Source organism: Dryobates pubescens, chromosome 4 (genome assembly GCF_014839835.1).
Source record: "Dryobates pubescens isolate bDryPub1 chromosome 4, bDryPub1.pri, whole genome shotgun sequence".
NCBI classification, from domain to species: Eukaryota; Metazoa; Chordata; class Aves; order Piciformes; family Picidae; genus Dryobates; species Dryobates pubescens.
The window spans coordinates 36,805,172-36,833,145 of record NC_071615.1 but is presented as its reverse complement, the minus strand read 5'-3'; the positions used below and the strand labels follow the sequence as shown (position 1 = coordinate 36,833,145).

At 37.3% G+C, this 27,974-nt stretch overlaps 1 protein-coding gene across 1 annotated transcript in view; it reads right to left on the bottom strand.

Moving 5' to 3' along the window:
* PHF14 (PHD finger protein 14) overlaps window positions 1-27,974 on the bottom strand; it is a 140,538-nt gene that overhangs the window by 103,639 nt on the left and 8,925 nt on the right. The window contains exons 3-9 of the mRNA XM_054161128.1: window positions 25,816-26,465; window positions 20,862-21,006; window positions 14,712-14,871; window positions 9,260-9,371; window positions 6,812-6,949; window positions 4,632-4,778; window positions 14-284 (exon numbers count right to left, since the gene is read on the bottom strand). Coding sequence (XP_054017103.1) covers window positions 14-284; window positions 4,632-4,778; window positions 6,812-6,949; window positions 9,260-9,371; window positions 14,712-14,871; window positions 20,862-21,006; window positions 25,816-26,465 — 1,623 coding nt within the window. The remainder of the gene's footprint in view (window positions 1-13; window positions 285-4,631; window positions 4,779-6,811; window positions 6,950-9,259; window positions 9,372-14,711; window positions 14,872-20,861; window positions 21,007-25,815; window positions 26,466-27,974) is intronic.

Genomic DNA, 27,974 nt, shown 5'->3' with positions numbered 1-27,974 from the left:
TTTTCATCCTTACCAAGGTAGTAATTCACAAAATCAGCAGTGAGAGCTGGCTGTTTATGTTTTCGTCTCCCATCAACACTGGAACTGGTATCTGAAGTATCCACTGGGAAAATGTCTGTACTGATTCCCATTAACTCAGCCTTGCGCATGAGCTTACGTATGGCTGAAGCACTGCTAGTAAGTGGTCGCGGTAGCTTCTCCCTGGGAACCCAGGCCTGAGGTCTGGTGGTGCGGGCCAGCTCCGCCTTGGCACGATACTGCTGTAGCCTAGCATTGATTCGAGCCTGCAATAAAGAATTCTCTAAATTAAAACCAGAAGGGAACCAATTCAAAAAACCAAACAAGAATTGGGTTTGAGTTACATCCTTTTGGAACGTGTCGACATGTTATTTTCATTTAAAAAGCCACACGATCTAATCAATGCCATTTTCCAGAAGAGACCCACAACGATGACCCAAGGGCTGAAGCACCTCTGCTATGGGGATAGGCTGAGAGAACTGGGGTTGTTCAGGCTGGAGAAGACTCTGGGGGGGTACCATAGAGCTGCTTTACAATAAGTGAAGGGAACTTACAGGAAGGCTGGAGAGGGACTTTTCATAAGGGTGTCTAGTGATAGGAGAAGCAGGAATGGTTTTAATCTGAGGGAGAGGACATTTAGACCAAATCTTAGGAAGTTTTCAGTACAAGGGTGGTGAGATTCTGCAAGAGATTGCCCAGAGAGGTTGTGGATGACTCCTTGTTGTAGTTTGAGCTGGGTGCCCCCCCGGTGCATTCACTTCCTGTGTCCAGAAGTCCAGCCCAGAGGGATGGACACAGGAAATTGTGTATTTCCTACCATAATTCTTTGCACCACTATAAGATCCAGTGCGGAGTCTGGCACTTCCTCTTTCCTTCCCTCTCCGAGACTTGGTAACTGGGGGAGAGATCTCCCGGCCATGGGCCTGATTGGGCCCAAGGCCACAGGGGGATGGGCAGCCTCAGGCCTGGCCAGCTGAGACTAGCCCAGCAGAGGGAGGGGGAAGAAGGAGCCCTGGGGGTTTTGGATGCACCCTCAGGTGGGGATGGGATCTTTCTTTGTCACTGCGCTTTGGGTTTTCTGTAACATTCACTGCTTTCTATTTAAACTTTCATCACTTTTGCAATCCGTTTGTCTGAGTCGTTATTTCTGCCTGTGGTGGGGAGGGGATCTGCCCCAACCCATTACACTCCTCCCTGAAGGTGTTCAAGGCTAGGCTGGATGAGGCCCTGAGTAACAAAGTCCAGTTGAGAGGCATCCCTGCCCATGGGAGGGAGGTTGGAGTATACAATCTCTAGGGTCCCCTCCAATCTAAGCCATTCTATGATACATTCCAGAACTCAAGAAATACCCACTGATATAGATGTTTGGTTTTACTTCAAAATGCATAGAGAGAAAACTTCCTTTCATGAGGTTTTTGAGCTATGCACAGGTTTCTTGATGAGATTTCCCTGCCAATTACAGCAGCACAAATGATTGCTGGCTTTCAGACAGTTCCTTCTAATAATGATAATTTGATGGGACTGTGAAAACTCTCTCCTGGGAAAAGCTTTGGCTGATCTCTCAAAAGCACATTTAGATACACTTTAAACTGCTGTCTATGTGAGTAATAAAAGTTGAGGACAAGCATTTTTGCTGTATTTGACATCCTCTCACAGGAACTCTCTCAGTGCCAGATCTCTTTATAAATGTTAACCTAGCTGCTTATAATGTGCCAAAACCACAATTCAAACAGAAATTAAGTAGGGCAGAGAAGCTCACAACATACATTGTTGATGACATCTGTATACTTGTGACCATCTGGGATATCAACCCCAGAAGATCAAGTTGTTACTGACAGTTAGAAAACTGTCTTGTGGTAACTACATGGATTGGCAATTCTGGCAGAAAATGACACCAACATACAAACCTTCAGAGGCAAAACTCCATCTGACTATCAGTTAGAAGTTGTTTATTTGCCTGCAGAAAGAAGAAACTAAACTAATCCAACTGCCCCACCATATGGTTATGAGACACTCCTGAGACAAAAGCAAAAGTGTGTGCATACATGCAAGCAACATCTCTGATTACAAAGAGAATCATTGAAGGAAATACTACAGACAGTTTCATGTGTTACCTTACAAGGGCTTGAACATTAATGGCCAAGAAACAAGTCAATTGTGGCTTGCAGGCCAGCTCTGCCCACAAGGGCTTTTTCTTGGATCCATGCAGCAAGCAACACATTCACCTCCACTGGAAGGATCATGGATGGTTTATAGCTTCCTCAGCTAAAGACACTTCTTTACTGATTACATACTCAGTTCTGAATTTTTTGGTATCATTTGCCATACAGCTGTACACCCAGATTGAAAGTATTAATGTCTAAATAGAACTCCAAACTCAAGCTACTTGGATTTAAGCAATTTTCAAGTATATTCTTTACTCAAGGAATGTACTCAAGGATGTGAGAAAAGTACTTCAGTGTAGAACATCTCCCAACAATCAGTAAGAGTCCTAGACAGCTTTTTTGGACCACATTGACTCAATTATTACTGTCTGGGCTACAAAGTACCCATTTTTTATCCTTCAAAAGTGTGCCTCTTAAATCCATGTTCACAATACCAATAAATTACTTGTACAACTGCACACTTACGCAGGTTAGTTTGATTTTTGTGAACTTTATGTAAGCCTACAAACTCCCCTGGATCCAATATGTACATACACACACTATATGTATATATAAATTTAATCTTACATACACTATATGTATATATAAACGTAATCTTTTATTCCAGACTAAGCTGTCTCAAGACTCTTATTTCCCAGACAAAATCCTAATTTAACAAAGATGGTTGAATCCATTGGTGAGATTTTAACTGTCTCATGCAGACAACATATGGTAAGGTATGAATTTACATGCGCTTCATGTCAATACCCCAACCAGACATTTCTAGTATGTATTAAGTACCCCTTATAGTTCTGCATTTCTAAAAATGCACAGAAAACACTCAAAGACAATTGCTTCAAATAATTCCATTACATTCAAATGGACATGGTAATGTATTTTTCAACCATGAAACCTGTTTCATCCATGTAAACTCAGGCACACAGGCAGTCCTAATGCAAACTCGTACATCAGAGCCGTAACAGCGAAATAATCAGGCTTATAAAAGGTCTGCAAGTTATTAAATTTGTATCACTGTCACTATGACCATGTCAAGTAACTCCACCTGCAGTTTTCAGCATTTATTCTTTCAGTTTCCAAATATATAATCATAATAATTAAGACTAAGGTGAAAGAGGAGGAAGAGGAAAATGCTGGGAACTTAGTAGCATTAGCAGCACCACATAACAAATGCCTGACAAGAGAGCTAACAAGCCCTGATGGACACAAACTGATTTTGCACAACCAACACTTACCATTATATTGGGAAGAATTCATATTGTTGTTTTCTCCACTATAAAGGCATATTTTCAGACTTAATTGAGAACTGAGTGTATTCAGCAAGAACTATGTAACCAATCTTAAATCAAGCTTCATGAAACTCCATACCCCACATGAACATTTTGTTGTAAATTCTTCTACAATAGTGTTTGACCATATTCATTCTTGACTGCACAGGTCCTTTTAAATTAAGATTCTTTTCTCCTATTCAAAGACCTTTGAAGAACTTGAAAGGTATGACTTTTAAGAAGAGAAAGTGTGATGATATGAAGATTCATACTACAATTCTCTGTTCAAAGAAAAAGTAGCAGCAATTTCTCTCCCACACAGTTTTTCATTATTTACAGGGTCTGCTACTTTTTACAACAAACCAGGCAGGATTTATTCAAATAATAAGCTGCCTTTCTACACAGGTAGTACAGACAATAACGTACCTCAAAATACACCAATTCCCTCAAAAGGGTTGAAATCTTTAAAGCAACAAGACATCAGTTGTGCTTATGCTCAACTGATTAATAGTAATTAATTGATTAACAGTAATTATTAGTTTTACATGGATCTGCCATGAACTAGGGACACAGATGTTGCCTAAGATGTTCAGGTAACTCCAACTCAGCAGCACAGAGTCAATTTTTCCATCTACATTTTTTTTTTCCCCTAGGAAACCTTTACTATGAAAGAGTCCAGCACACAGACACATTGAACTCTCCTTAGGTCTACAAAAGTGACAAGTGATCTCACAAAAAAACTTCAGGCAAGATAAACTCTTCTGCCAAGTTCAAGATATGAAAAAGGGGCAAAAGTGGATTTACACTGAACTTAGATGTAGCAACATGTTTAATGTCACGTCTGGCTGTCTTTTTTTGTTAAGAATCTTGAAGAAAATGTTAAACAAAATTATGAATGATACTGAAAATGTAATTACTGACTTCTTACTGACTTCTTACCAAACAAAGGAAGACTTTTTAATTCAGACAAGTACAGATATCCCTACTTGACAATTAATTTATTAAGAATTGTTCTTAGAGACCAAAACATACAACTACTTCAATACTTTGTTAAATAAGCATGCACTATCAACACATTTCATATTTCATTTCCTATTATAATATAAATTTCCCATCATCCTTACTGCTGTCTCATGTAACATGGATGATTAATACAGACACATTTGTGTCACAAATACAATACCTGAGCTTCCGGAGAGAGCTGTTTCTCTCTTTCCTGCAAGGACATTTTACAGTAAGATTGTAATGCCAAGTAGTTCTTCCGCTTCCATTTTCTGTCTAACCTGTCCGCATGCTGTTTACAATAAGCAAAAAAAGGGTCAGCTATATCCTGTTGCAGAAAAAACAAAGGGAAAAGGAACAAGAAATAAAGTAAGATACAGAAGGCCAAAAGGCTCTGAGCAGCACAAACACTCTGGTAATCAGCTCACGTGTTCTAATAGCCATGTTTTGAAAAACGAGGATGTCTGTTTCTAAATCAATTTTGTTACGTTGATGTAATTTATCATACAAAGTGGTTCTTTTTCCACTGTCTTCATTGCATGACCCTAAATGTTTCTAAATTCATTAACTGTTTAACTCTCCAATTTCTGCACTGTTTTCTCATTCCTAAAAAAAACAGCAGAGAAACTCATAAATACAAATCCCTTTAACACATAACACGCAATGTTAACCTCCTTTTGTTTCTCTGTGTCTTCTGCATTACATCCTACAAGGGACTAACAGTTTTGTATAATAAAGGCAATATATTTGGTTTTCTTAACTGGTTTTCAAAATGTTTTTGGTGGGTATACTCAATGTGATTTATCTTCTCCTATATGATTTTGTTTTTTACAGTTTTCATCCTTTGCTCCATCAGATATGCACGTTATCATGGCTGGAAGTTTAGAGCAACTTTTAGCATTTGCAAACCTTGTAAGCAGAATACAAATAACTAAGTCACAGGGAGGCATGGTTTGAAAAGTGTATTTCACTGCCAGGATAATTTCAAAAGTGTAGAACCATCATCATAAATCTACAGACTAAGATGAAAAACTTAAAGCAGTCTTCCTTCATAAGGTAATAAAAATAGTAATAAATAATTTTCCTATCAAATTTTCCTTTACTCTGCCTATAAAGCACAGACTAATAAAATCTAGGCAGACTTCCCTTACAAAGATGTTTTATTTTGACTTAGATTTTCAGAGTGTGTGAGAACATTCTTCTAGAAATTAGCAGCACTCTACAATTAGACTGTGATTAGGCATTGATTAAAAATATTTTGGTTACGGAAAGCACTTAAAATTTGAAGGTGGAAAGCCAAGTAAATGCATATGCCTAGAAGAAATTCACACAGAGCATTTGAAGGATCAACATTACACAATGTATCAGAGACAACAACAAGGGAATTGTATTATCTTCCTACTTATCAGTCTCACAGAAGAAAGTATTTTGTGATTCTTTTAAGAATAACTTAGTGGCCTACTATTTTCAGAAACCAAGGTGTCAAGGCCAATACTGCATCTAATACTTGGTTTTGTGTTACTTATGCTACTTACTAAGGCAATGCTACACACCCACCTGACAGGCTAAACCCAAGTGATACCTATCATGATGAAATTTGGTAAATTAAAAGTACTTTTACCATAAAAATCAATTTGGAAGCAGAAGTTTCAAATCTAAATTGCTTTAATCATATTACAAGGAAAAAACTGGTAAGAACAGATATTAAAAAGTTAGCAGTAGGTTATAAAAGTTTGTCTTCCATTCTGCTTTCTAAGATCAGAGGAAGGTTGTGGATGCCTCCTCCCTGAGGGTATTTAAGGTCAGGTTGGATGACGTTTCGAGCAGCTAAGTCTAGTTGAGAGGTGTCTCTGCCCATGGCAGAGTAGATGATTTCTAAGGTGCCTTTCAACCTAAGTCATTCTATGATTAATGTTAACACAAAGATGTCATATAGCTGTACTTCAATTTGAAGAAAATACTGCAAAACATTCACGAAAAAAATTACATTATAAATGTAGATAATTTATCAAGATGGTTCTATTTGGTATGAAACAAAGATTGTTATACTATATAAACAGCTAGATAAGTATGTCAGCCTAGGCTGAAATTCAAGAATTAGATTTAATGCATATATTGACTGTCAGTCTGTTAAGTGAAATCCTGTGTTTATCTGTTTGTCCAGGCTATTTCAAAAGGTGCTTAGAGTTGGACAATTTGGTGAACAAAGACCCTCTCTGGACAGTCCCTTTACTCAGCCCATAATATGCTACTGATTTACAAAAGCTTAGCTCAGCGTCAGTGAGCAACAAAGACACAATTTCAGGTAGCCTTCACAAGCTTTCAATACAACTTTTTTTTTTCAGTCCTTCCCACAGCTACCTCTTCTGCTGCTGCTTCTGAGAGGAGGCCTTCCTTCTGAGCACAGGTCACGTGGAAATAAGCTCTGCACATCCCAGCATCGCAACTAATGCACACCCCAGTTCTGGCAAAACGAGGATCTTCACAAAAACTGCATTCCTTTACGGAGAAGAGTGGAAAATGCCACTGTTAAATATTTCAGGTGCCTAGTATTTGATAATTTGCATCTTACACATAAAAACTAAACATGTAGTTTTACTCCTGTGTGGTACATGAACCAAGCACGCTGCTGACAGTTGACATTAGACTTCACCCCTTCCCAACCTGTACCATTGATCTCATTCGCAACAAGCAAAGGAAAAGCTTTTAAACAACCTAAACAGCATGTTCAATGAATTTTTATATGAACTTCCATGTCTTGTATTCCCTTCTAGAGCAACAACTAAATGCCACTCAAGCAATTCACGCATAACTAATTATAAGCATGGTATCACAAACAGCACTACTGCTCAGCAAACGTTCAAATTGTTCAACAAGCTCAGAGGATAAATAACAAAAAAAAGAGCAGCACTCTGGATGACTGAAAGCCATAGATAATTACAGAGATGTCCTTTGATAAGCAATGACTGAGAAGTAAATGTGACAATGCAGAAATAAATACTCAAGAGCTGTAAATATGAGTAAAGAAAGCTGTAATTTACTTAATTACTGCACTATGGCTTTAGCTACATGCATTCTAGGCATAGGTTTTTTTCCAGGACAGCAATCTGACATCCCCTAATGTGACCTGGGGATAAAAACACCTTTTTCAGCCAGATCAATTGCTCAGTCTGTTTCACCACAAATTCATACCCAACAACTGTGCCTGCAAACAAGAGTGATGAGCACCTAAGAAGGAACAAGCAAATGGGAACACAGGCTGCTTAAACAGTGCTGCTATCCAGTACATAAAGACAATCTTAGAGGTCTTTTCCAACTGTAACAATTCTATGATGTGAAATTGTACAAGTGTACATTTTTTAATCGTTCACACACTGAATACAGAGTAAAGTTGTCTATCACCTGCAGAAAATGTCGCCATGCAGACCAGTTAACGACAGAAAGGAATGGTAAAGAAAACTCAAAAATCTCAAAATACTGCATAAAGTACACTTGAAGGACACCCTTTAAAACCAAGACACAACAGGTGAGAAATTAAGGGGGGGGGAGGGGAAAGTTACACTCCTTTTGCAGAGGGAAATATGCTGAATAAGTTGCACCTTCCACACTTGATAAACAGCATTTATTTCAAGTTCTGCAAGAGTAATGAGTCCTCATTGGTGCCAGTCACTTACACCTTGCAGTAAGAAAATACCTCCAAAATTCTTAGCCCTAATCCTACACAGTACCTGTGTTAATTAAAAAATAAAAATAAAAAAAAATAAACAAACAAATCTATATACATTGCAACAACAGAGTGCAAGGTTTGGGGAGCTTGCTCTAACTTATTTTTTTATACAAACATTTCTAAACAATGCCAAATGCCTCAGCAAACCCATGAAGAACATGCTCCTGATACAGGTATGTTGCACACAGGCGATCCAAAGTGTTTTAATTTATTTTATACATTATATGGGGTGTAAGAGAACTATATATTTGCATTTAATATTCAACCTGACATCTCAGAACTGACTATGTGCAAATGACTCATTAGAGCAGAAGTACAACCACATTCCATCACACTAGCCTAATAGGGCTTCTCTACAGTGTTTCCATTAGCTATATAAAGAGTACTTAGCAAATCAGCAGGTCCTGTAGTGATGGTTTTCTGTTTGTGCATAGAATCCTAGAATCAATAAGGTTGGAAAAGACCTCAAAGATCATCAAGTCCAACCTGTCACCCAAGACCTCAAGACTACTAAATCATGACCAGTTCTGATCTGGACACAAAATACGTACATTGTAAACCCATTTTAATTTTAAAGCCATTTTTCTGTTCATGTTGAGGGCCACATGCTGTTGTGTGGGTTTTTTTTTAATACTGCTTTGCAGTAAACTTTTTATATGAATTCTAGCTCATAATTACAGAGACTCTAAAGCAATTGTTAGTGAACGCACATGAATGTGCACCAGTCACTTTCTTAATCAACCTAACCTTCCGTTTCTTCCTTTTTTCATCCCACAAATCCACTTCCATATTTTGGCAATCTGCCATTAACTGACTTTAAAAGAAACTAATTAGCACCTGTGTAAAAAAAATAAGGGAAATAAAGGGGGAAACAGTGACAGAGATTATGGAGAACAGTGGTAAGGAAAACAAACAGGGAAGGAAGAGCAAGGGTAGAGCAACCATGAACAAAGTTCCACCTCATTTTTAGCCCTGAAGGTCATTGCAATTGCTATGAAATCATTTAGTTGGGAAAATGGTACTCTATTACATGTAAAAATGTAAAATGAAGCTGTTGGCAGGTCCATCTCTTCTTAGCTTACCTTGGCACCATACTTGGAATAATTCATTTCTGTCAGCGTTACTGGCCGCAATTTGTCAATATCTCCAAATGCCACTCCCGGAACATAGAGGGCACAAACGATATGGACCCACCTAAAATAGCAGGTAAAATTAGGTTACTGCTATCAACATTTTCATCATACATTGTACTCACCATCTCCTGACTGCTTCCTACAAAAGCAATGCAGGCAACAACATATTCCTGCAGGAGACGAATGGAGCATCTGGTACCACCTCTTCCCCTCCACACTGTATCCACAACTGGAAGCAGTTTGGCCTAAATCATTACCTTTATGAAATATTCTTCTACAAAAATGTGTACATAAATGTGTATTTTTTAAAATATTATGCCTTTACCTCATTTAAATGAGTGTATTCTACATATTTTTCAAAAGCAATCAATTTTTTCTTCTTTTAAATCAAAATACCACATGCAGAATGAGACCTGAAACCACAAGATAAAGAAACTGCAAATAAAAAAATCCATCTCAATTCCATGGGGCTTCTTTTTCACACTCTTCCACTGAATTAAGGTGAAAAAAGTTTGTATAAACAACTGTTAAATATCTCCACAATTACTGTTGTAAAAAATAAAATTAAGAATCCAAGTTTCTGCTTGAAGATCTTTGATACTAAGTTTTAATACAGCCTCCTAAAGTGTACCCTCTACAGTTCAATATAAAGATACACATCTTCTACAAGCAGCTGCTTCTCAATTTAATTTGCACAGTTTTTTCATGCTCCACTGGTGTATTAAATGCTGCTGCACTCTGTAGGAGTTTATCTATGATAAATCCAACAGCTGGGCTGCTTGCTTCATATTGACCTTCTCAAAATGTTTTAGTACATGTCACCCAAGTATTACAGCATTACAGATTTAAACTGCCATTTCAGTGTGATTGGCACACAAGTGCCTCATTTCTTTAACGACCTATATGCGAACTCAGACCTCAATATATTAAAAAACATACACAAGTCAGTCAAGTTCACAGCTGAGGCAATTTCAGCTGCTTTTAATACCAGTTCTAAATATTCTTCTGCTCATTTGTTTAGCTGCACATGTTTTAGAAGCTTGTAATTAAAACAAATTGGGTAATCAAAGAAGAATAATCTTCCTTGTTACTTTACTATCCATTGCTCCAAGCTAAATGATGACAGATGTTGATTAAGGAAGAAGGGAAACTCCATATCGAAACAAGGATGGAATTCATATTCTTGGATAATAGCATTTTGAGAAATAAAATTTCATAAATTCAAATTTATGCTTGTGAAAATGAGAGGCTAATGTGAAAAGGCATCTGCTAAGAAATTCAGCACTTCATTATTCTAATGATTCACCTTTCAGGTAGGAACAGAGAAATTACTCCAACTTGATCATGAAGAGAAACAGAATAGGTTTGGGTTGCATAATTTCCAGCACTGATGCACATGAAGAATTTATTTGTAAAAGGTAGTAAAGGAATGGAGAGCAATGCTAAAGTAAAGGATTCTGTTATTCAGTAGTCTCTTTCTGCTAGCATTTCAAGAAAAGAACTGAATTGGGCTGTAGTTTACTGAGTACAATGAAAATTATTATAATAGACATTGTCTGCTTCAGGACCCTGCCCTTAGCCTGTAGTGCCCAATTATCTTTAGGATTTCAAACTTGTATGTAAATGATAGAAAGAAAGAGCACATAGGATTTTCACATTACTTAGTATTTGGGTTTTTTACTACATGAATTCAACATAGTTCAACATATCCAGAGAAAGGCAATAAGGCTCAAGAAGGGCCTGCAGCACATGACCTACAAGGAATGTCTGATGGAATTGGGGTTGTTCAGTCTGGAGGACGCTAAGGGGAGACCTCATTGCTCCATACAACTGCCTGAAGGGAAGTTGGATCAAGGAGCAGACTATCCTCAGCTCCTTGATGGCAAGTGACAGGAATAGAGGAAATGGTTGCAAGCTGCACCAGGGGAGGTTCAGGCTGGATATTAGGAAATACTTCTTCACAGAGAAGATTCTCAAATATTTCAATGGTCTGCCCAGGGCCGTGGTGGAGTCACCACCCCTGGGGGTGCTTAAGTGGCATGTGGACCTGGCACTTAGGGACATGGTTTAGTGTTGACCCTTCAGTGCTGGGTCAAATGTTGGACTGGATGATCTCTGAGGTCTCTTCCAACCAGATGTGTTCTGTGATAAGCTCTATCCATCTGGGAGAATAAATGTATACTTATTCATGATACTTATATCACATTACCTAACAGGTAAAAATACCATAATGACAGTAACAAATTGCGTTAATGCTCACAATCACCAAAGCAGGCATGTGCCTCTGCACAGAGAACCAGTGTCATGGAGAAAACACTTGCACATTAACCAAAAGCAAAGCACCATTTCACAAGAAGAAATGTAAGCAGTTTTGAAAACATTCACTGCAGCTTCTATCACAGTTATGTGAGAAATGACATATCTATGGTGCTTAAACTGCCTTGCAGAACACAGGCATAAAGAGGCTGAAATAAAATTTGCCAGGTTGTATTGGTTCTCACATTTCCTAACTTAGACAATTTACTTCAGTCTTTAAAAACGTATTTTCCATTTAGTAGCATTACTATTAAACCAGAAAACAGAACTGAAAAATATGATGTGGAACAACTTTATAAGGGAGACAGAGACACTGCTAAACCAAGGGCAGATCAGAAACTGAGGATCTGAACACCAGAAGTATTTTAAAAGAAGCACAACTGCTTCTATGAGTTTACAACTATTCACTTTAAGTTCTGACTCACTTGTGCAACATTTTTTCCATGAAATAGACAGTAATTCTTCTACTTTGTCTCCTGTTTATAAGATGCATATGGAAGACGTGATAGGAAAACAAAAAAAACTTTAACATGCTAAATGTGTATCTTCAAAATGTATCTCAGCTATCAATTGCAACATTCAGCTCAATGTATATTCTGTGGAGAAAGGAAGATGCCTCCAGAGGTTATTTCTAGCATCTGCATCCAATGGTCAAAGTTCGGTGTTATGAATACCATCACCATGTTTTAACTCCCAACCCAAACTGTTTTTGTTACCAGGAAGAAATGCAAACTAAGGGAGAAATGCAAGGGAATGTGCAATTTAATCCACAAAACTTGTGACATTTTAATGCTGTATTTACTTTTCTGAAGACAGATAACAAAGCAGGTCAAAAAAACCTTTCCAAAACTTTATACTCAAACTCAGCTGTGTTGAGCTTTTAATGATGGCAAGACCCGGCAGTATTATCAGCAGTAAAGTCTGTGTAAGACCAACATTTTTTAAAAATTAAACAACAATAAAAATACAGAAAACACCAGAGAACTGAGTGGGAAAAAAGGCAGATACAGATTAAACTTTAACTTCCTTTTAGCTTACTTTCTAGGATTTCATGCAAGTTCAACTAGGGAACTCTTCACAATGAATGAAAGATTAAGAAAGCTTCTTTTTTCATCTGAGCAGCCTTACCAACTAATTATTGCCATTAACATGATCAATGAAAAGCTTATGATAGGCTTATAAAAGCTCTGTATATTACCACACACCTGAAATTTACATTACTATATAATGTATGGAAAGAAAACTCAATTGTCATGGTCTAAAAATCGGTAACACTGGGCTTAAATCACACATCACTGACAACCCTGATCTTGATCATAGTAAATTAGTTACCATTAATATCTACATCTTAATTTATTTTCTAAATGTGACAGAATGAAAGACTTCAAGTGAGAATTAATTTGGTTACTGTCAAATTAGACCTGAACTCCATCCTAGAAAGCCCATCTCTGGCTGAAATCTTCTGAAGTGAAATGTGCTGTCAAAAACGAAGACTGTAATTCAAAACAATCATAACACAGTAGGTCTGTCTGAATACCTTCAGCACAAATTCAGATTGGATGTTAAGAAAAAATTCTTCACCAGGAGGGTGGCGAGACACTGGAACAGGTTGCCCAAAGAGGTGGTGGGGGCCCCATCCGTGAAGGTTGTTATGGCCAGGCTGGATGGAACGCTGAGCAACCTGATCCAGTGTGAAGTGCTCCTGCCCATGGGAAGAGGGTTGGAACTGGGTTATCTTTGAGGTCCCTTCCAAACCTGATAATTCTGTGATAATTTTCTTCTATTTTCCATTACCTGACATTAACAACACTCAATCACTGTCTCTCCTATAAAGCAGAAAAGAGTTGTCTCACTTCCATCATACTTGAAAGTCAGTTGACTTGAGCAGTCTATACAAAGCTGCAGTGGTGTTACCTTGCATGAAGCCGAATGCTACAAGAAAGTATGAAGTCCACTTTTCCTTTCTTGAAAGCACGTCTTGATTTTCCTAAGGGCCAAATGCTTCTCCTAATCCAGTAAGATAAGAAGCCTGAAAGGTATTTCCCCTTCTGCTGCAGACTTCTTCATTCTTTTTTGTGACATTATTGACTGCAGAAGAGCTCTTTAGTTTTGCTACTCTTCAGGATTAACCATGAAAGAAGCACAATACTAATGAGGCATAAATGCAGCTTTCTGGCAGCTGATTAAGTTGAACTAGCAGAACACATGCTCAAATTTTACAGTGACTGATAGCAGATACTAAACACTAACTACAAGCTCAGTCACCATTAGAGAACCATTGTGACCAGCCACACCAGTTGGCCTCGCCAGAACATAATACTACCATGACTCAGCAGTTAGATTCAAGGGATTCAAAGCCTGCTTTTTTTACTCCAACCCCCAAGCTTGAGCAAACCCAAATCAACCACACAATTTGTCCCTAAGTTTCAGGTCCCCAGACCATGCTGTTGATAGTCACTGGTTCAGTGAGATATCTTTCAAGCCATTATCCTTGCAGATATCTGAATACAAAGCAAGAGTTTACAGGATATTAACTTCCTCCACACAGGAAACTTTTCTGTTCAAATCTAAACTGCATTCTTGATGCAAATGAAAGACAAAAAAAAGAGGTTGATTTTTAAAGACTCCCATGACCTTCACCAGCATGTTTTTTAAGACAGAAGTATCATGTAAGTAGTTTAATTGAACAAAAAAAGTATGTTCTAGTATATCCAGTAAGACATCTCTAAACACTAACAATAAATGGTGACTTTGAAGCAAAGAACAGGACTTATTACTCCCTGAGTAAAGGCTGATCCTTCTTTCACTGAGGTGCATCTTTTGCTCATTGATGCATAAATTTTCATGCTTTAATTTACCTTAAGACAACATATTCCTAGTATTATAATGACCATGAAGATAATGAGGAGCACACAAACAAAATTAGGTGACTGACTACCCAAAGAGCATCCAACTTGACAGTGAGAAAGAGGATATTGCAAAATGTAATTTATGATAACGTCACTCTAGCAACAGACTAGGGCAAACCCCAATCTTTTAAACGTAAGATGACATCAGATTCAAAACATTGCTTCTTCACTCTTACCTGCCTGCATCAGTCTCCTTGAAGATCCCATCCTGGTTAGGGCATAATTCACAACTAGGTGTGACACCACATTTGCACGCATCACAAAACCAAGGTTCAGTGGAATTTTCGGAAGCTGAGCTCATGATAGAATCACTCTCTCCATCAACACCGTAACAACCTACACACAGGAAAATATGAAGAGCAGTATAAGACAACTGTAGAAATAAGACAGTTATGATTTCAGCAGGAAATGTACACGCATACAGAGGAATGATGCTAAGAATCCCAAGAAAGCTTACAGTATGTTTGCAAATAGTATCTTCAATACTAAATCAACATTTTAATGAGATTCTGATTCTAAGTAGAGATTTATATTTTGTGACTGTCTCAGATTACAACTGCAAAACAAGGAGAAAAAGAACATTTTACTTTATTCTTTAAGCAGTTTTCCCAAACTATCCATTATGAATGAAAGAAATCCATACACAAAGGACCAAACAACAGGGAGAGCACCTCAAAGCATTTTTTCAAATAAAGAAATACATTTCAAGTTAAATTAAAGAATCTATGGAATTTATGGAAATAAGCATCTGCAGGCTTGTCTTGGATATTCCTATCTTTCTCCTCCTCCCTTATTTTGGGGAGGAGTTTGAACTGGTTTTTTTGAGAGGTTGCCAGGAATACACAGGCAACAACCTTAACTCCCTTTTTCTACTTTGCATTCAGCATCCAAATCAACTAAAACAGAATATACACATGAAATAAAAAACACTATTTGCATACTTCAGGGGTTGTAGGATTGAGTTTAAAAGACCTTCTACAGGTTCAAAATCAAAAGTATAGTTTGCAGAGCACAGACTGACAGTTTTGAGACACCACACTGGTGACTCATGAAGCCTATTAATTCTTCTTAGGCACTCTCATTTTCACCTTGTTTTAAATTAAGGCTTGACTCAATCATTCAGTTTCTCTAGTCTTTGTTATATCCACTGTGTTCCTTATGATTGTTAAGGCACCTCTGCTTGTTTAATCACCACAAATTTAGGAAAACAGTATTTTTAAAGTGATTTCAAAGATTGTATTTTCTGCACAAAAGTAGTATTGCAAGGAAATGCATATAATAATATAGTATGATAAAATAAATAAAATAAGGAAAATTTCAAAGTTTATCACCACAAAACTATTTCTGCATATACCACACTTTGAACATTTCTTTGCTAATCATTAAGAGAAAAAAGAAACAAACATGATTTCACTGTCAACACTTAGAACACAGTAGAGACTTCCTAAAAGATTAAATGCAGCCATTGAATTTTGCAATTAAATTACAACATGATTTGTTACTTTGGTTCATTACCCACTGACTGTAATAAAACAGCGACAGTGCTCAAACTCCCCTTGTGACAGAAACAGAGGTCTGCGTAATAGTCTAAAACTACATTCAGGAAATAAGCAATAACACTGTAGGAATCATTTAAAAAAATATAGTCTTCCATTACAGAATGAGGCTCATCAATAAGAATTAAAATCAGAAGCCAGATTGTTTCTATTCATTATAAAAATATTTCAGAATCACCAGACAAATAATACAGTGCATCCACAGAGAAGTTTTGTCAGGTATGGAAAAGATCTTTTAGGTCATACATAAGGTAACTCTCTTTTCTTTATGATGTGGTATTAGCTTTAAATAGCATCCTAGTAAGTAATTTTTTAAGTTCTAATAACACAATCTTGAATACATGTCAGTACCACTTCTTGGGGCTACCTGGCAGCAGATTTCACCACTCTCATCGTAAAAATTTTCTTCCTTACGTCCAGTCTAACTCTACCTTCTTATAGTTTAAAATCATTACCCTTTGTTCTGTTGCAACACACCCTACAGAAAGCCTACAGAAGTAAACCAGGTTGGAAGAGACCTTCAAGATTATTGCATCCAACCTGTCATCCAACACCATCTAATCAACTAAACCAAGCACCCTATCAAGTCTCCTCCTAAACACCTCCAATGATGGTGACTCCACCACCTCCCTGGGCAGCACATTCCAAGGGGTAATCACTCTCTCCCTTCAAATAGGATTGTCCCCATCTTTCTTACAGGCTCCTTTAAGTACTGAAAGGCCATAAAAGGGTCTCCCTGGAGCCTTTTCTTCTTCAAGCTGAACAACCTAAGTCTATCACAGCCTTTCCTCATAGCAGGGGGTGCTCCAGCCCTCTGAGCATTTTTGTGGCACTCCTCTGGACCCACCCCAACAGACCCATGTCCTTCTTGTGCTGAGGAGTCCAGAGCTGGACATAGTACTCCAGGGGAGGTCTTATCACAGCAGATTAGAGGAGGAAGAGCACCTCCTTTGACCTGCCAGCTACACTTCCTTTGAAGTGGACCAGTTAAAACTCTTAGAACATTTACTGTTCCACAAACAGCATCTCCTACCATTACAGCCAAGTTGTGTATTGATGTGTATGTTATTGAACACAGAAAACAAACTTTTTTATTCCCTGTTTTTAAAGACATTGTAATCTGTCAATTGCATTTTGGTTTTTTTATGTGACTGTCATTAAAACAAAACTGCAAGCACATTAAAATGCTACCATTAGAACAACTGGTCTGAAATTTATATCACTGAGGAAAATAAGGAGACCCAATTCTTGCCTTAGCTTCATCTGTTCCTTCATTTCTCTTGGAGGCTAATTTTTTGCCAAAGAGAACATCTGCACACACTAAATACATCTACACACATTCTGGAACATGGCCTTATTATAAAGATCATGAAAATGGATCATAAAAATGGTAACTTAAAGGTAAATTGTTGTTTTTTAAATATGAAATGCTGAGATCACAACATTCAAAATGTGTTATGTTCAACCCTTAATTAGACCAACACTTGTATAATCATGACATTACTCAATTCAAGGATCATAAATTCAGAACAGTATTTTTATATAGTAAATGAAGAATACTAAAGAACAAAGAACATGATCTCACAAAATCAATTTTCAGACCAGAAAGCAGCAGACTAGGGTAAGTGACAAAATGAAAATGCAAAAATTATCTACTATGCTGTTCAGCAAATGGTAACTACCCTAACAGCTTTCAGCAAGAGGAATTTTATTCCTCGACACACAAATCACAGTAAAGTAAGAAACAAATAGAGGGGATGCAAAAAAGGGGGAAAAAAAAAAATGGAAAAATGTAGAACTTCTCTCATTTAATTCACAAAGAGTAACTCAAGGACAGTAGCTGGCAACTGAACTACCTTCAGCTATGGCACATGCTGTGACATGCACCAGACATTTTATTCAGACACGTTGCAATCAATATGTCAAAAATCCTGACACCACAGTTAGAGGTGTCCTGCTATTAGATCTCACCACAAAAGCATTTATCCACAATGACAGATTAGTGCCCAAAGAAGATTTTTAGAAAAAGAAGTATGAATTCTACCCACCTAGAGGCAAACACAAATTCAGGGACAAAGTTTTGTGTTTGTTTCCCCCCCCCCCCCCAAAAAAAATTAAATATTTGCCTTGTTTGGGTTGGGAGTTTTTTTTTTGGGGGGGGGGGGAAAGGTTGAGGTGTGAAATGAGAACTTTTTTTAATTGATGGACATATTAATTACAGGCTGTTTGACATACAAGATGAACATAAAGTACAAAAGTGAGTATTAAAATCGTAGGCTAGTAATTTTTAGAGGCAAATACAGATTTCTATCATTTTGATCTAGTTATTTGCTCTGCAAATGTATAGATTTTTGGACATGTCTGCAGAGCAAAGATAGCTTTTGGATAAGTGATGCAGGCCAGGCAGGTGATATGGACATCACACAGTAAACAGTTGCATTGGAAAGGAAATTTCATTTCTAAGAACCTCAAAACTTGCCAATAAGTGAAGTGAAAATGTTCAGAATGGGTCCGTGAGTCTAGGTCTGAATCAGAAACCCTCTCCAATTCTTGGCCATATTGCCATGTTCCACATGAGCACTGGCAGAATGGCTTCCAGATGACTTATAGCATCACAGAATCATTTCAATTGGAAAAGATCTTTAAGATCATCAAGTCCAACCAGCAACACAACACCACAATGCCCACTAAAACGTGACCCCAAGTGGCATGTCTACATGCTTCTGAACACCTCCAGGGACAGTGACTCCCTGGGCAGCCTGTTCCAATGCCTGACACGCTCTCAGTAAAAACACTTTTCCTAATATCCAACCTAAACCTCACCTGGTACAACCTGAGACCATTTCCTCTCATCCTATCACTTGTTCTTAGATAAAAGAAACCAGCCTCCACCTCAAGTGTGTTGTAGAGAACAATGAGGTCTCCCCTTGGCGTCGTCTTCTCCACAATAAACAACCACAGTTCCCACAACCGCTCCTCCCCAGACCTGTTCTCCAGACTGTTCACCAGCTTTGTTGCCCTTTTCTGGACACACTCCAGCAAAGACAGTCAAAGAGAAGATAAATCCAAAGAAGAGTTATCACCCTTCTTTTCCCCTGAAAGTCCACACCAGTTAACACAAGCAAGCAATCTTCTTGATGAACACAATCTTGTCGATTAACACCAGTGAGCAAATCAAAAAGAACACAAAGCAGGACTCAATGGGCAGCTGCTGCACCAAGTGCTCAAGAGTAGAAGGCACTAGTGCCAGGTACACAGGTGTACAAGCAATGGAGCCATATGCACAGCAATATACACCTAGAGCAAGAGCTCCCTTCATGGAAGGAAGGGAGCCCTGATGTACAGAAGTAGGCTTGACTCAAGAATGGCCACCATACAAAAACCTTTTTAAGTCACCTGAAAGGTTCTGTGGTAGACAGAAACTTCCACATTAGCAGAGCACAAAGTCACAAGCCAAGGGTTCAAGACCCCATCCTGTGAAGCAGTTTATCTAACAGTCAACAATAAGAAAGTATATAAGGTCTATAGGGAAACAACAATCAAATCACCGGTATCATCATTATTTGGTTTCCTGGGCTGGACACCAGCAGGGTGTGAAAAGAGTGCACTTTCTTCCAAACAAGTATCTACAGTGATATAGAAAAGTAGAGAAAACACATCAATTTATACTACAACTTGAAATTGCATACAAAAACCATGCAGTATTCCAACAGTATTCCAGCAGCTTTGTTTGGATATTTTAGGATAACAAGCACCTTGAGCCTAAGATTCTTGGGAAAATATATCTGCTAAGTATCAAAATCAGTTCACAGACACAGGCATATTATTCTTCACAACTTCAGGCAAACACAGGTAAACATCACTGCATCAATTTCTATCCCATTCATAAATAGGAACCTCTTCTGTGCTAGAAACTGCATTTTCTGAAAAACTCAAAAGCTCAGATATTAGAACAAATTTCCTGACACAGCATGGTGTCTGCAGCCACAGCAATCTACCTACTAAAGGCAACTTGAAAAAATAAGAACAAATTCTGGAATTCCAACATGTTTACAAACCAGACTGACTTATTACTGGAACACATTTTTCAAACTACAAAGCAGCTGTGTGTAAGAGTATGAAGGACTCTTAGCAACATAGTCAATGTCCATACAGTTATACAATACAGTTATTAATGCCAGTGATATTAAGAATACATCTTGCCTCTATGAACATTAACAAAATCATTCTCAAAGTTGAAAGCAATGTTTATATGATTAGACAGTAACTTTTTCTTCACCTGCTTTCTCACTTTATTTATTGAAATCATCCAAGTTGAATGATTAGGCCAACAGGAACAAAAAAGTAATTGCTGCATTGCATTTTGGTTTTGACTGCAACTTCTTTATGACTGTTTTTCCTTTTAGAAGGCCTCCTTTTCTCATGATCTTAAATCCCAGTTCATGCAGTCAAAATCATATACTGAAATCAGTAAGACAAAACACATTTAATAGAATATTCTGAAGTCCTGAAAATACACTGCAGAACTCCAGTATTTACAGGCTACGATTCACTACATCAGTATCTGTAGACCAGAATTGCTTATACTTGCTTTACTAAAGTAGAGGATGTATGTTTTACCATTAAAAAGAATTCAAGTAGTGTTACAAAAAGTTGCCTGCCAGAGTTCAAAGGTTTCAGGGGTTGTTTTTTTGAAGCAAGCAAGTAAAAATAGAATTAAAAGCAAAGCATGTGCTTTCCTCCCACAATGAGAAAGAAGGGTTGTATTACCTTCGTGCACTGTTATTCCACAGTTGTCACACTGGATTATTTCATCAGCATCTTCACTGTTATCTCCAAGACAAACGCAACAAATCAAAATATGGTCCATTTTCTGGGAACTCCAATTTTGAGACTTCTCAAGGATCAATGAGTCCTAATATTGAGAAATGAAGACACATGGATTATGCTAGGAACTTCCATTTTTATTTAAAACAAACAGAAGATCTGTTATGTGCTCAATTTTTGAATAACAAACAGAAAAAAGATGAGCAATTTTTTTCACAAGACTAAAACTTTCTTTGTGGTCAGAACATTTAAACACTTCATCCACAAATATAAGAGCTAGGAGAAAGGATGGATCTCAATATGTATCTACAGGAGAAAGGATGGATCTCAATATGTATCTACAAGACTGTTAAGATCAAAAAGCCACAGAAGGGTCTTATTTCCTCAGATAGAAACATATGTCTGTAACATATTTATATTCCACAACGAGAAACAAACATACATTCCTTAAACAACATTTAAAAGTTAAAAGGAAAACACTAAGGCCAAATGTGACCTTCAAATGTCCCAGTATTTGGAACATTGTTAAAATCTGCACCTTGCAAACAAAACAACCAAACACCACCACTCATGTGGATCTAGAAAATCTGAAAATACAAACAAGCCTGCCAAGTTTTCACTTACATAAACTATAACAAATTACCAACTCAGTTCAACTTTGTTGTAACACAAATTTCTGTGTCTCTAAGTAAAAACCGTATCATTTATTAAAATTATAACAACTTATTTTCATCTGATTTCATACAGAAGTAAGAATTTGCAGAACAAATACATTTCCCTGTTTTGGCAGCTTTCTTTAAGTGGATTGTGAACTACACCACTTAGAGAAATTCTCTGTTAAAGGCTGCATTCTTTAAGGAAACACAGAAAATTGTTTTACAAACCAAATAAGGGTATAGGTAAGTTTATTCACTTTTCAATTACTTCTTTTCATAGAGTCCATTTAGGCTTTGCATTGTGAGAAAAAAAATCACTGTCTCTTCTACTAATATTCACAGCTTCCATACATTTTCTTTTCTTTTTCACTAAAGGCAAGCCTTGAGCTTGAACTACATTCATTGGTGGTATGAAGGTATAGAAGCAAGTGTGAAATTTGGGACACCATTGAAAAATAATTGCAATATAAAGAAATGGCAGATTAGAGGCTGAGAGTTCAAGCCTAAATGGTATCCCTTCAAAAATAACAGAATATTCCAAAACTGTTGTGGTATTCTACAAACAACAAAAAAAAGAGTGGAAGATGCCCTCTCTAAATATGGGTTTTCCCCCCCTGCCCCCATTTTCTCATTCTAACCTCCCACTTAAAACACAGTATCAATATTGTGCCTGTGCAGCCTAAGCAGGTAAGAAGTATCATGAATGCTACCTGAAGTTGGTTTTCATCCTCAAGGATCTTAAATTCTCACACTAATCTATACAGTTATTCATGAGAGCCTCTTGATCTGATACAGTTAAATCTCCACACCAAATTTACAGTGAATCATTAACAAAGTCTCTTTGTGTTTGACATTTATGTGCGCATCTATTTGGAGGGCAAGGGGAGAACTGCTGCTGGAATTTAATGCAAGATAAAGATGTAAAATAATCTTACCACCTAAAGCTGGATTCAAATAGTTTATCTCAAGTAGCAGAGGTGGCTGTTGCAACATTTTTGACCTAGGAAAGGTCAAACACATACTTGTAGCATTTAGGAAAGGCTTCTGGGTCTCTCAGGCATTTTCTCTTAACAATATAAGGAAACAACCTATAAAAACCCCCAATCTCTCATCCAGAAGTAAAACTCTAACATTATAAAACCATTCCCACAGTCATGCTTGCTTACAGGACTGCAGTTAATTGTGAAAAAGGCAAGATTCTCCACTACAGACTTCAGATTTACAGAGCATTTCTTCCAACATCCTCTTCTTAGGAGAAGTTCCAAAGCATTTTAAGGAAAGCAAGAAACTTGCCCTTTTTTTTTTCCCCTTCAAAAATACTGTGGCCCATCATTACTCAAAATACCCACACTTGGCTTACCATTCGTATTACAGATAGGAAAATGGCAGTAGATACTCTTAACTTTGGCAGAATTGCTGTGCTGTGGCACATCCTTCTCAGATGCATCTGAGATTTACAGAAATCAGCTTTTTCTGACAGTACCTTTGACTTAAACTGTTACTTGGCTCCACTAATGGAAGTCTGAAAGAAATTTGCAATCTCTACTGCTACAGAAGCCTAAGATCTGGTAATTTACAAAAAAGAAGGGAAAAAAAAAAGGCAAAACAACAATGAAAACCTGTGGCCGTTTGACGCTGTGCCTTTAAGGAAGGGGCACACTGGCTAAACTATTACTTTAAATTAAATAAACAGAATTGCAGTGTGCAAACAACACTGAAGTAGCACCAGGTGTTTAGGCAGAGAGAACATATACAAACATGGGGGTGGGGGGAAGGAAAAAGGAAAAAAGCAATAATGGAAGGGCATCAAATTTGGATCTAGTTTACATTACATGAAGACAGCCAGCAGGTCGAACAGAATAGCAGAACTTATTTTCTGGGCAGAACAGACTAGCAGGATTAATTTTCTGTGCAGACATGGAGAGGGAGTGATCTGCAACGTATGCTGCTCTCTCTCCCCTGCTTCACCCATGTAAACACCTGGAAGACCCCATCCCAAAAGCTGAATCCACATCTAAAGAATGGGAACTTTCATGCAGAGATGAAACTGCTGCCATCTCCTGAGCAAGTCCTGCTCCCTTTTCAAGGAGGAGAAAAGGATTTCAGCTAAATCACTATGTCATTCCCATTTCTGTGGTGTTAATGAACAAGTGAGCATTTCAAGCAATATGCCTATATAAATCTTTTAGAGGAATTAAACAAAAATTAATAAATAAAATAACCACCCTACTGAGAACAGAAGAATCCCATAAAGTGGTTAGCAATTATAAAAACAGAAAAGCACTATTTATCTACTAATGATGCTTGACCCTGGAGAAGAAAGCAAAGTTTGTATTCTGTGCTTAAAAGAGTAGAAAAGCACTTAGTATTTCCTTACAGCACAAGGTAAAATACTGTATCTGCAGACCTCAAAATATTTTTCTAAAGTACAGAAAAATAAAATAGAATTTTACACATAAATAACATCTAAACAACTTGCTGTCAACACCCTCCTCCAACACCCACCCTAAAAATGTAAGGAAAGGAAGAATGCATATTAAGGACACTATCTTATGTTCAGAGTTAATTACCTGAACATTTTTTCTTTTATTAATTATGCATTCAGACAGCTGCTTTTCTAAGAACTTACCTTCTGCAGTGTAATGAGATTGTGCAAGATTTGTCTGCTAGACAGAATACTATTTCTTCCCTACCATTTTATGACATTATAGTAGTGGAGAGTACACGGTTATAATACAGTTAAGTATCAATCTAAATATTAGTCTATAATCCAGTCTACTGATACTCACTGCTGCAAGACTTAGTAAGATAAACAGTACTTTGCTTTACATGCAGTGAAGATAAATTATCAGTTACAAAATTACTATCTGAACTTCAAATTTTCAGAGTTTGATTTTATCTTTTGATCAGTGTCCTAAATCCAAGGCCTGATGTGCATGCATATTAAGATTCTCCACAGAAGATACATGAGAGACAGCTCTGAGTATCTGAAATAAGCCTGATTTTTTGTTTGTTTGTTTGAGTAAATGGAAATTATGGTTATATTCCTAAGTGTGTAGACTTGCAACTCCATTCCAATATGGGAAACAACTCTGAAAGAAAACTACCCATGTCTGTTTGAAGTTCTGATCATTAGTATTGGTACAGCACTTTCAGGTCCTAAGCCAAAAAATATGGGTAACATGACTAGAATTACAGAGCTAGACAATGAAAGAGGACTATGCAAAAAAATAACCAAAAAAAAAACCCCCAAAAACCCCCAAAACAGAATTATGCCTCTTTTTTTCCCAATCACAATTATTACTGGCAAGTAAAACAGTACAGCTCATCTGCAGTCATATAGATATATATAATACAAACCAAAGTATCCAATTCTTCCAAATACTGTCTAGCTCCCTGTCATTTTACACACTAAAATAAAATTTAAATGGAAGAGCAGAACTTTAGTGTCATACCAGTATTACTTATCAAATGTTATGTTGACATTGCAAGTATTTGCTGAAAACTGAATGTAGTTTGCTACAGCAGGACATGAAGTCAACCATTCTGGCAACCTAACACCTTTTCTGCAGGCACAACCTTCAAGGCAATTCTACTTGTGCAGAGGAAAAAAGGTTGCATTATTAAACATTCAGAGAATTTTCACATACTGCAATCAGAAGATATTTAATATAATAAAAATAGTTCCCAAATGCTTTTTAGTACTGTAAGAAACTACCTCATTTGTGAGCATTGTAAGCAAGCCTGACATCAATTACCATGACTGCCATGATTTAAAGCCCAGTGTGTTTATTTCTTTACTTAGAATTCTTCTATCTAGTGAACTTAGTGTTCAGACTTTGATGTTTCTCTCAAAGAAGGGGTAGGATAAATAATAATCTGTCATTCAGCTACTTTATGAATATGTCACAGATGTTTTAACATTTAAAACATCACAGATATTCAACATATATGCTCAAATGTAAGTGTTGCATACTGGACCTCCTTTGCTTCAGAAACAATCCAATCCCTCTTAAAGTCAAGAGAAGCCATTCTATTGACTTTAATGGCATTAGATTAGACAGACTGTCCAAGCAAGGGTATTTAATATGTAGGGCCTATTTAGCACAGTTTTGTTGCTTTGTTTAATCCTGTAAACAGAATTCCAGCCAATCAGTTTAACTTTTCAAATTAACAGAATAGATACTAGGGAGTAGCTTCCATTTGTCAAGAGATAGATTATAGAAAGGTGGTTTCACTACCTCATTACTCTTGCTTTGTGAAAGAGCCAGGCTATCATTTGTCAATTCCTCATCATCTGCATTATTCCTGTTAAGAACTTTACTCTTCTTCTTCTTGGATCCTCCATCACTAGCGGTGCTGCTGTTATCTTCTTCATTACCTTCCTCATCATTGTCATCCTCATCACTCCCGCTTCCATCATCTTCATCATCCTCGTTATCTCCATCACTCCCCTCTTTTCGCAGTGCATTTTTACCTTTTTTTTTCTCAGCAGTAGGCCTCCAGTCATTGTCATCTTCGCTGTCATAGTCATCCATGTCATTTAGCCCTTCCATCGATACAAAATCCAGCAAAGGTCGGTTCCTGCGCAAATTCCATTTTTTTGGTTCATTTGTCTGCTCATCAGCCACTGCGTCAGGTTCAGCTGCTTTCTCCTTCTCTTTCTTCTTTTTTGGCTTTTCTTCTTCATCTTCTTGCTCTTTCTTTTCGGTTTTAATTACCTCTTTGTCTGCTGTCGGTACCTCTTCTTCGGTGGAACTTTTTGGCTGTTGCTCCTCTACTTTCTCTTCTGTCGGTTCCTCCTCCAAGATATTTTCTTCTGATTCAGTACAGGAACCTTCACCACTGTCCTTTGATGCATCTTCACTCCCATGACCACTTCCTTCAGAATCTGTTGAGCATATGAAAATTTAAAAAAAGTTCCGACACAAATGTACCCCAAAAAAATAAAATCTGTTGAAGCAAGTTGCTAAACAAAAGAATGATGCATGTTCCTCCCTCATTAGGTATTCCACCTATTTTTCAGCTGGTGTCCAAATACTGCTATTTCGAGTGGTATGCTGAGAATCTGTTAAACATGAGTGCATAAGATGGTAAAAAAAAGATGGCAGAATTTCTTAAATGAACATTTAAATGTTCCTTTGAACTGCAGCTCATTAACAAAAAGCAGTAGCACAGAATAATTTCCATGTGAAGTCACATCTTAAAGAAAGAGCATTCCAGTTTTTAAGTTCTGGAGGTGTTTTCTAAAGAAATCTTCAAAATAAAACACCTAACCAACAGAAGAGGTTTAAAATTACAAATTGAAGAGTTTATGTAACAAGTACTAACAATAGTATGGATAATGCTACACCTTCATTTTTAGTACACAATTATTTTCCTGATTTAGGGGAGCTCTTTTAATTTCCAATATTATTACACATATTGATCCTGCATAAGTTATGCCTCGGTCAGTGTTGCACCTTCACAACCATCCTTAAATTCTAACCTTATACCATATGGTATTGTATCATATCTCATCTTCTATCATATGGTATTGTTCTGTATGTAGTCACTACTTCCATCAATTAACAATACAAAAACCCCCCAGGTTTGTATTAAAAAAAAAAAAATCACACACAAATAAGCCATCTGTACTATAAACTACATGTAAATAATACTGGGAAATAATGTTAACTAGTTAAAAATTTACAGACGTCATCCATCTCTACTATCTCTCATCCTATACTCACCTACTACTTTCCATTTATAGTATTAGTTTTAATGATGAAAAACTAAAAAAAAAAATAATTTTAAATTAGCAAGAAAAAAAGAAGTTGCTTCATCCAGTGCAAGATCAATTAGGCAATGGTTCCGTTTTCAGCTTGTTCAGAGCCATCACCAAGTTCTCGATAAAGAAACAACACGTTGATGCTCAATGGTCTCTTTCAACCAAAGCAATTCTATGAGTCTATGGCTACAATTTGTTTTTAAACCCTTAACTGCTTTAGTTACCACATGAAACACCCCACCACTATCACCTCACACAGAACCTGTGCACACCCATACCTTTATAAAGCCAAATAAACTCAACAGTGGGGTCAGCATGCTACACACTTGACCTGGCATTTATTACCACCCTACAGAACAAGGTCTGCGGCTAGCTAGTAACTCAGTTGTTACCATGATAGAATCTGGAAGTACTTGAAGGAGACTGATTTGATTTTGTTTTGGTTGACTGTCACACAATCAGCAGTATTACTAGTGATCAGGACATTCATGTGATCAGCTCCTTACAAGCTGCTAATAGAAGGTAAAAGTTCCCTGCAAATATTCTAACCTTTAGAGAGACAAAGAAAAGAGAATGGAGTCACACCAGGTATTGTGCAGTCTTCTAAGCGAAAGGCTGCACAAAAATGGA